The sequence below is a fragment of the Egretta garzetta genome, unplaced genomic scaffold (assembly GCF_000687185.1).
Source record: "Egretta garzetta isolate BGI_Z169 unplaced genomic scaffold, ASM68718v1 scaffold34, whole genome shotgun sequence".
NCBI lineage: Eukaryota > Metazoa > Chordata > Aves > Pelecaniformes > Ardeidae > Egretta > Egretta garzetta.
In genome coordinates, this window is record NW_009259586.1 from 2113642 (window position 1) to 2124479 (window position 10838).

Below are 10838 nucleotides of genomic sequence, written 5' to 3' on the forward strand. Positions count from 1 at the left end.
GTGGGGTTCATGAGAATTCCATCGTGTGTTGCACTCATTTCCAAGAGACACTGAATAAACTAGTGATTCTGGTTGTGTGAAGTGCAATAAATTCATAGGTTCCTCATAGTTTTTCCATACTTTCAGAGAATTGAATTTGACTGCCACAAGGGAAGAGAAAGCAGTAAATTTCAATAGCCGATGGCTATTTTCTCCTCTTTTTTTCTTTCAGTCCAAAAAAGCATATTTTGGAATTTCAGACTCTGATTTATTACTGTAACGAGAGTTGTGTCTGCATTAGGCTTGCCAATATTCTCTTTATTCTTTTCTGCATGTGTTTTGCATTGTAAATGAATAAGATGGTTGGATAACTTCACAAATATGTCTTTCTACCTAAATCTCTCCTGTAATGTACAAGTCACTTTGTCATTTAGAAGCAAATCTGTTTCCATGAAGAGAATTTTGTCTTTGTAGAAGCTACTTCTCTGTTACAGCATCCTGACAGTGCCTGTATGTGATGGACAGCAGGCTAGATGTTTTGCTGTTTTTTATCCATCTGTTTTGTCCACATTTTGTTTATCTCACCGGCTGTCTGTTCAGGGAGCAGATATATGAACTGATTGGCCTTGGCTCTTTCTAATCTACCCCCAGCTTCAAAAAGCAAAACAAATGCAAAATGTGGTTTCTTAAACTTGCTATGCATAACCTAAACTTTAATAGTTTCTATACTGAATAATTGAGTATTGAGAGCAGTGCAGAGAACTATCCCAGTTGGGGCAGTTACCAAACACCTTGTTCATAATCACGTAGAATTTGTCGTGTCTCCCCTGCCCTAAATGACAAACTTGCTGTAAAATATGAAAATGTGACTTATGCTAAATTTCAAGGTATTTTCTGAGGGAAGTAATGTTTAGATAACACTGGGAGTTAAAACTGTGGCTTGTCCTGTTTATTCAATTAATTTGTACATTTTTCACTTCTGTAGCAGCTGACTTCTGCAGTAAATTGTCTGTATTGGGAAAGCTAAACCATTCAGACCACTGAAGTGCTTTTTGTTTGCGCCTTGAACTTATGTTCCAGGTTTGATCAAATCTTCTAATGTAGCTATTTTTGTTCTTGTTCAAGAGCATTCTTGCAATACAGATTGCATGTGAATATGCTGAAGTTGGGCCACTGTCTGTGCTGCCGTGACAGCAACGTTGCATGCTGAGCTGGGAGCCTTGTGTTGATCAGTTCCCTTTTATTTTTTGGGGGAGCACAAGGGAACAGAACTTCCCTGGCCCCTAGCCAGCATGAAGGGGCTTTATGGGTGCTGTGGCATAGAGACCTAGAGCAGACTTCTTGTAAGTGCTTAGTGAGCTTGTGGTTTGGGGCTCCATTTCTCACTCTTTGGGCTTCACATGGAGTAAATGATGTTGCCAGTGCAGAGGCTGTTGAAGGGAGACGGACCAAGCCACTGTGGGCTGGGATCATTCATGTGGAAACTGCCCCAGCTCAGTGGTTAATCCCTTCTCTAGGATAAAGGCCTTCAGCTATTGCCAGATAATACAGGTACTTCTGTAGTTTAAATGACAGCAGTTTGCATTGCCTGATTGAAAATTCAGAGTTTGAACCAGGCTAATGATACCTTAAATAGGTTCTGATAGAGATACATCCTTCATCCTCTTCACTTCATGTCCATCGTGAAAGCCTAAATTACATAATCATGTATCATTGTTACTGGACACTGGCTGCCTTCACTTCTGGTACATCGCTCACTTGAACTGGCATCAAAGGGTTAATTTGAATCCTTTCCTTGCTGCACAAACAAGCTTCTAATTCCTGTCTCCTCTCTAACTTCTGCTTGTGTGTCAAAAGGTCTGGTATTACTTTCCCCTTAAGTGCAATTGGAACAGAGCTATCTGGATGTAGCACTCATGTATGTGTTTGCCAGATCGTGGCTTACAGAAAGTGTTACTGTATGTGTAGAATATATGTCTGCGTATTATTTTAGCCTACTAAAGGTATACATTACATATATCTGTATCTATATTGTTATGTGTTTAGAAAGAGGTAAAAAAAGTTTTTATAGTTGATCAGGTTATGCAGGAGACTGAATTCAAATCAAAGGTCAGTAGATCACAAAATATTTCAGAGAAGACTAAATAGGATAGACAGGTTGTGTAGCTTTACAGGTTTTTTGGTGCAGTCAGCCTGCCTTGTGTTTTAATTTCTCCAGCAAAGTTTCACTTACCACTTCCAGACTACAGTTGAAAGCAAGGAAAAAAAGCATTGCTGTTGATCTGAGGTAGGATATATTTCCCAAATAAGAGGAGTGGTATTCTTATGTGGCCTCCCAAAACAAGTGTGAATACTAGGGAGTTGAAGAAAGATCAATAAAACTCAGCCTGTTAAATACTTTGCCAGTTTGTTGGATGCTTTGGTGTTGTATCATTTATGCTTTCCCCTTAGAATAGAATAAATCATTGTATTTCTGCATAATAATTAAATAATTTAATTTAATAATTAAATGGTAAAGGTTGCTCCTAGAAGACTTCAGGATTTTTTTTTCCCCTGCCTCTTTCCAAAAGAAAGGTAAAATTAAACCTTTGAAAAATGAACCTGGCACATTTTTTTGTTTCAGAGTCTGACACTGTTGGTTCCAAGATGTAGGCTTCTTGGAGCACACGAATACTCCTCTTGCCCTTTTCCCTACGTTGCTGAATCTATTGCAATTATTCCTCAGTCTGAATATCCTTGGTTTGGAAGATTTTTAACTGCATAATGGACTAGCACAGATCTATTGTGTCTATATGAGGCTTTGGTTTTTTCCCCTAAAATTTATTTGGTTTTTAGTTACATAGGAATGGAAACCCTGAAATCACCCATATAAACGATTTAATCTTGTTGCATTTATAAGCATCTAAATCAAATAAAGAGTGTTGGCTTAAGATGTGGAGTTTCTTCTTGGATGGAATTTGTTTGGAACTGAGCCTTTCAAATGTTTGATTTATAATGGAATTGCTGTTGCACGCTCAACTCTGACAGCAGTATAGTCTTATAATGTTCTTTAATAGAAGTTATGTGGGACTTGACGAGTTCTGCAGTCCCCTGCCTAGGCGAGGATGCTGTCATCCTTCACAGAATTGTCAGGCTTTGCCATAAGATTGGTTTTGATTTGTTTTCCTTCAATTTCTATCAGAGCTATTCCAGCACTTCAGGGCAAATTTTCTTTTTTTTTTTTTTTTTTTTTTTCCTCTAAACTTTTTCATGTTCCGTTTTTAGCTTTTTTTTTCCCTTCCTCCCATCCCCACATATTTATAGGTAGCAGTTGTATCCCTTTTCAGACTTTCTCCAAGGTGAATGAGCCAAACCTTCCAGCATCTGTACCTGTGATATGCTCTCCAGCTCCCTAACCCTTTAGCAGCCCTCTCCTCTGGCTCTTGAGGCTATCACTGATAGCAGCTGCTATCTGTTCTAGCAGACTTTTCACTCTTCTTTTTCTTCCCCTCATGCTGTTAGACATCTACTGAAATACATCAGAAGACCTTACTTCTGCCTTAGGACAGCATCGTCTTTGTATTCCGAGGAATTTATTCTGTGTCTGCTCAAACCTGTTACCTCAGCTCACCTGCAGCCCCTTGTAAGACATAGAATGTCTCTGAATTACATTGTCTGCTAAATAGATTCTATCAATATATAGAACACTGGAAGTAGCCATCAAGGCTATTTTTGTGATTATCTGCACAAAGAGATAAGTACAGGCTTACAGGAGAAGAGTAGTTTTGACTCATTTCTACAAGATACTGTGCTAGACCTGTGCTGATTGGGAAGTGAATACACATTTTTATTTTCTTCTGCAATGGAAAGCAGAGGATGCTGTCCTACATATCTATCTAAGTAACTGCAGGCCGATAGCATATTCCTACAGCTGCTTATTTGTATATAAATGTGTGTCCCTCAAAAACCCAAGGGTGCCACACCGCAAAATTTGGGTATCTAATTCTGACAATTCGTTGTATTTATAACAGCCTTTAAAAAAGTACCATATATATCTCATTATGAGCATCTATCATGAAATATTAGCTGTATTTGACTTATTTGGGTAAAGGGTGCTCAAAACCAGCACAAGAACTGTATGAAGTATCAGGCTGAATGGAAGTGCCTGCATTTCTTCTATTGAATTGTTCACAAAGAGCCATAGAAATCTGTTTTCCTGCAGTGTGCCTGTATGTGTTATCACCTGGTTTTTAATGACCGCTTTTCTCACATAGTTTGAACTTCTGGTTCAGTTATTAACCTTTCTGGTATTGGAAACCATTACCAGGGTAATAAATACATTTGATATACATGGGGGACTTCTAGCATTTTAAATATCTAAGTATAATTTAGTGCCTTGTCTTCCATAGTGTTGCATTTCTCAGGCCTGGCTGCCTTTTGAGAGTTAGTAGTGAACAAGGACAGGAACAGAAAAGCCATTTTCCATTGCATACTTGGTTCCCCAAATTAGTCATCTATAGAAATCAGATGTGTTTAGTTAAGCTAAAATGGTTTGTAGTTGGCTCTTAAAAGTTCAGAATTGGTGAAGCCACCTTGGAGAGGACAGAGTGCATTGATGGAGCAAACATTGCTGCACCACTGAAGAGTTCAGAAAAACAATTTTAATGCATTACACTTGCAAGTATGAGTTGAACGAACTTCTTCACTATGCTAATGCCTTCACTGGCTGGAAGACTTCCTTAAACTGACTGGAAATTTTACCACCAGATCAATGAAAGTGAAAATAGCTTTGCAAAGCTGATTGCGTGAGGAGGGCTGTAGAATGGCTCTTTTGAGGTGCTGCGTTACCACATGCTTATTAATTTCCACTTATTGCCTTGTATTGCTGCTAAGGTTTGGGTAAATATGCAGAGAAGGGGATCACCAAAACAGTTCTCTAATTCTTGTGATTTGGACTGTGTAGCGCAGCGTATCACCAGATTTGGCTTTTTTCCTTTAAGCCCTTATGGTCAAAATAATAAAATGAGTAAGAGTGAAAATGTCTTCCTATTCCATCTGCTCCTATGTTCTCTTTAGTAATTACCCTTACAGAATAATATGTACAACTGCTCTTGAGCCAAAATTTAACTGGCAGTAATGAATGTAACTTAAAACAAAATTGAAAATATTTAGAAAACTTCTAAGTTTGGAAGTAGCACCTACCTCCGACAGTCACCAGGTCAGTCAAAACACTCTGCAAATGCTGTGTATTTATACAGTGCTACTGTGCTGCACATTTCACTGTTTGACAGTAATGCAGCACTTGATTTGAGTTGTGATATACTGTGAAGAAACTGGAGAATACAGCCACTGATTTTAAGTGTATTTTTAATTGTTGATGACGTGTAGATATGAAAAGGAAGTATTTTCAGAATCAGCTAAACTCAGTGTTAAATATTTAGATAGCTTCACTCTAAGCATTAATATATAGTATTTCTTTCCTCCATCTTCAGCATACATGTTGAGCAAAACCAACCCTTTAAAAGGAAGGAAAAATCACCTTGTTGTACTTAATGGGGTGTTTGGTCTGTAGGGTGAGAAGAAGCAGAGACTTTGAAAGTCATGTTTGAAGGTTTTTAAACAAAACCTGTATGGAGAAGAGTAGAAGTTCCTCCAACAAATGTGTGTTTACTTGGAAGGTCTGATTCACTGCTACCATGAAGCTCCTGCATGGTGTAGCTGGTGAAAGAGTAAAAAGTGAGGTTTCCAGAAACCTATAACCATGATTAGATAATGGGTGGTATTAGTCAAAGGCTGTTCTTGGGTCTCATTAACCTTATGGTGAAATTTTATCTTGAAATGGTGTAAATAGATCAGAGCCCTTCTATATTTTTGATACAGTGCAGAGGGGTAACTTCTGACACTATGTTGGTTTTTGCTAGCTCTTTAGTGGACGTGGGAAGACAGAAATCAGTAGGAGTTCTACTTTAATTATGGAAACTGGAATAATAGAAATAATAAACATAACATACTAGACTTGTATGTAGTGTGTGTAAGCATAATAAGCATATATAACTTCTAGAAAAGAGACTCCTTTATTAAATGTGAAATCTGGAAAATTAGAAGAAACCTCAGATCCATCTGCTTAATTATTTGTGCTCTGCAGGGATGAGTGGAATCTGGTAAATTTTGATCATGTTGTCTTACTCCTAGGTAACTTATGGCTCTTTTGACTACACGTCACTGCTTTATCTCTCTGACTACACTGAAGACTTTGGCGGTGGACGGTTTGTCTTCATAGATGCAGGTTCCAACAAGACGATAGAGCCCCGAGCAGGTAAGGGTCTTGGTTTGCCTGCATTGAGGCAGGCCAAATTGTGGCATTTATTAACTGGGTGGGCTAGCAGATGTAGTGGGACTTCTGTTTTCTGGCAGCAATAACCATGGAATAACGTAGCATTTTGTCTTCAGATTGATTATGTAAAAAGTAAAGATTAAAAAAGGTTAAAATGTGGCCACAGTTTGAAATATCTGGAGGTAAGCCACATAAAGTGACTTCCTTGAAAGCAATAGGGCTTAGAACTGCAATCCAGTTATGACAGCTTAGCAGGTCACTATGCATCAAGAGCAAAGATAACTGTGTGACTACAGCAAATCCCAAAAAAAAGCAATTTATTTTAGACTGTCTGGCCCATAATTCCTTTGCTGTTCAAGGTGGGGCTTAATACCCTGTAATTGGTGTGGGCTGGGTGTGAAGATGATAGATTACTACAGCTCCGCTAACCTGCAGCGGCATGATGAGCCATGGTAACTTGGTTAAAAGTCCATACCTGCTTTCAGTAGATCTGATAGGGATGAGCATTCTGATGGCTGTCAGTTATACCTCAAAAAAAAAAAAAAGTCCTTTCCTAATAAGTGGTTAATTTGAAATTAGAACTACTTTGGGGCAATGTGCCTAGGAAGAAAGAGCTTAGATGTCAACTTATCTGTCTGGGAGGTGAGTACTGAGCTTACAGCAGTGTAACCTTTTATAATGCAAGACCAGTCCTGCTTTTGCAGGAAAAGAAAAAAAAAGGACAACTTTATATTCCTACGGTGTTCCGTCTTTTTTTCAAGAGAGAAAAGATGGAAATTTACTCATTTAAAGACAGGCTCAGTAATTGTCTGCTGACAGACATTACCCCAACCAGAACTGACTTCTGACTATTGCTGCCTGCAAATGGGGATGGGTGTGAGGTTTTTTTTGACTTACAGATCATAGCAATCAACTCACCAGCAGTAATGCTGGCGTAGATAAACTCTGAGATTATCTGCATTTTGGGTTTGGTATCAAGAATTGTACGTTTGTTTTGGCTTTTGTGGCTGGAAATAAATCCTAAACTGAAAGTATCATCTTTTGCAAAATGCTGCCACTGGTATTTTGAAAGGGAACACATTAAACTATTTCATTTCCAGATGCAATTCTAAGATTAACATGCTTTTATAGCTGTAGAAATCATAGCTGAATTCTAGGTAGCTGGGAGGACAGCTGTCTCCTTGCACAGTAAAGGGGCACTCGGTGTGATTGCTATATGCAGTGTGCCCCTGACTTAATTTCAAAAAGTCTGCAACTGTGAAATTGCTTCCATTCAGCCCCATCCGTTTAATTTTCAGGCTCTGCTGCAAGGTGTTTGCTCTTTACGTCCATCTTGGGGAGGAAGGGGGAGCATATAAAGTACAGTTGCTAACAGCATCTGGTTTTGGCCATTCCCTTTCATAGGTGATTGTATTGACAGTATGTGGGCCGCAGAACTGGTTAAACACACCTTTTGAAAAGAAAACAATGGCAAGCTTGGAGGGAACAGCCTTTTTTGAAAGATCAAATATGCTACATGTACACAACAGAAAATTAAGTTGAATGCCAGCTACACCTTTCTAATGCACTCCTCTGTCTAAACACAGTTGTCAGGGATCCTGTGACTGTGTTGCTACCTATGGTGCAATCTAAATAACTACTAACATCTGTGAGAAAAGGGAGACAAGCTTTAGAGGTGAAGCACAATGTGAAGGCGATTGCACTTAGTTTTCCTCTTGCTGATAAAACGCGGCTTGTGTGAGAACACGAAGGAGGGAATGACCCCAGGGTGTTTTCTGTTGCTGGTACAAGTTGACGTATTTTTCATGTTCAGAATGTTCCTTCGCGGTGGTTTTTCTCTCCTTTCCTCTTTGGTTTTGTTTTATGCTTCTTTTGATCCTTTGTGCTTCTCCTGTCACTCCAACCCAACTTTTAAAGCCATGTGTTGATAAGCTTTTATGCTTCTTATTTAGGAGATTCAGGCTTTTTTAGAAGACTGGTGTAATTGCTGGTTCAGTTTTAGTGCATGACAGCTGATTTACCTTCTTCCGTATTGGTAATGCTATTTCAGTGCCAAAACCTGGCACTTCTTGTTGTCTCAGAGTTAGTCTACATTTTCAGAACCTGGTACTGTGTGCCAAAATGAGCCCATTCCTTTTTCTGTGAGCAGTAATTTGTTAAAGCGTCAGGCTTTGCAGTGGGGAACAGAAAGGCATTGTTACTGATGCAGCAGAGCAGAAAAGCAGCAATTGGAAATACAAAAAAAAGACAATTAAAAATAAAACATTGGGATTTCCTGTGTTTTTGGAGTGCTGCCTAGGCAAGTCCCACTGCTTCAAATGCTTTCACAGCACTTACCATTTAAGGATCAGTCTTAGCCAGACAGTTAGGGACAGGGAAAACTGTTGTGTTAGAAGTGGAGCCTAATTTTAAAACATGTATCACTTCTCTAAGTATGTGTCACTCGTGGATTGCATAAGAAGTCTATAAATCCAGATTTTCTCATGTTTGAGTGAAAAACTCTCGATATAACTTGTAGCATGGTCTATAACATTGCCTAGTTCAATTATTAGCAAAGACTTCTAGCTTTGAGAAGGAATTATCACATTAACCTAGAGGCTCTTGAGGTTTTTTTTTTAATGGACACTAACAAGTACCGCTGTGATGCCAAGTCACATGTACAGACCTTTGGCTAATTCATAACCAAATGTGGCATTGAGGAACACATCTTTCTTGTGCCCTGATGGGTTTCAGAAGTATGTATGTGTCTTTTGATTGAAGTCGGGACCTCTGTTTGCTGCAAGAAATTCACTGTACCGTGATAAGAGAATCCTTGGTGCCAAGTGAAACCCTACTTTGAAAGGAAAACTTTTTTTTGGATAAAGAAACAGTTCTAAAGCAGTATCTGTTGCTTTTAAATGGCTGCACTGATTCTATTTCCAAAATTGAGGTATTAGCATTTTGTTTTCTTCCTCTGTACCAGTGGTAGCTCTGTTCAAGAGATGAAATGGAAGAGAACAACAGTTAGAATGAGGTTCATCAAAGTGAAGCCCACGGCCCTTTTGACATTATCTTTCCTTTGCTGGCCTGAGACCTGTTTTAGTAATCCTCAGTAGATACAGGAGGATTAAGGATAAACAGCAGACATCAAGGCATTTCTTTTTTAATGATAAAATTAGTGTACTTTCTATAATTACTATACTTTTTATATAAATTTCTCAGTGTAAACCATACTTAAAAATCCATAATTCTGGAGAGTCTTGTATGAATTTGGGGACTGGCAATATTAGGGAGGTCACAGATTCCACTTTATCCTAAAGTGGAGATGAAACCCTGCAGCTGGAATGAAATCTCAGTACCAGTTATGTGTTCCTTATTTGCATGTACATTTCTTGGTTTTAAGGTCAGCTTTGCTGCAGTTATTTTGAACTCACAAAGAAGTTTGTTCTTCATACAAGTTGTTTATTATATAAGGGTAGAAGTAAAGGTTGCAATTGCTGCTTCTGTGTGTTTGTGGAGGAAAATATGGTGTAAAATGAATTCTGTGTATTGGAGAGTGAAAAGTGACTCTTCCTTGAATATCAAACTTAGCATATTTTCATAGCTGTCAGAAGTGTGTTTCTGAAAGTGTAAAAATATTTGAGATGAAGGTATAAGCTATTTGGGAATTTGTGAAGTTGGATTATTTTTCGTTTAGAATGGAGAAAACTGTATGCTTGAAGCCTGAACGTTTAGGTTTTTTCTGCTCAGGTAAGGAAAAGCATGCATTTAAGGGATATGTAGCTTTCTCGTGATGCAGGAATGGCCTTCAGGGTGTCTGTGTGTATATTCACTGAAATATGCGTACCTTTATTGCAGAGATTAGATACCACATGACTGTCAGATCCTGTAATCATGTGAATAAGTGCAGCATGCCAAGTGGTGGGAATTGGTCATGTCTTTATTTTATTATGCTCTTTGAAAAATCAGTTTGGAAGAATTCACCACTAAATGCAGTGTAGTGACAGAAAGTGCACGGACATGAGAAGTAAGATTTCCAGATTCAGAAGTCCCACAACACAAGGTGTGAGAACTGTGTTTAAAGCATGTATCTTGTATCATGGAATAGTTGATCCCCCCCCACGCGAGTATAGGTACTCCTATCTATCATAGAATGTTTTGGGTTGGGAGGGACCCCTAGAGGTCATCTAGTCCAACCCCCCTGTAGGAGCAGGGACACCGCTAACTAGATCAGGTTGCTCAGAGCCCCGTCCAACCTGGCCTTGAATGCTTCCAGGGATGGGGCCTCCACTACCTCTCTGGGCAACCTGTTCCAGTGTTTCACCACCCTCATTGTAAAGAATTTCTTCCTTATATCTAGTCTAAACCTACCCTTGTCCTGTCACAGCTGGCCCTACTAAAAAGATTTTCCCCATCTTTCCTATAGGCCCCCTTTAGGTATTGAAAGGCCGTAATCAGGTCTCCCCGCAGCCTTCTCTTCTCCAGGCTGAACAAGCCCAACTCCCTCAGCCTGTCCTCATAGGAGAGGGGCTCCAGCCCTTGGATCATTTTTGTGGCCCTCCTCTGG

The 10838-nt window shown here is 39.1% G+C and overlaps 1 protein-coding gene across 4 annotated transcripts in view; it reads left to right on the forward strand.

The window, feature by feature from the left end:
• The window catches only part of OGFOD3 (2-oxoglutarate and iron dependent oxygenase domain containing 3), a 50740-nt gene that overhangs the window by 25652 nt on the left and 14250 nt on the right, over positions 1-10838 (forward strand). For all 4 annotated transcript variants that reach the window (XR_004841856.1, XR_004841857.1, XR_004841858.1 and 1 more), the window contains exon 7: positions 6151-6274. Coding sequence is in view for 1 of the 4 variants with exons in the window: in XM_035893273.1 (XP_035749166.1) it covers positions 6151-6274 (124 nt within the window). In the remaining 3 variants the exon portion in view is untranslated. The remainder of the gene's footprint in view (positions 1-6150; positions 6275-10838) is intronic.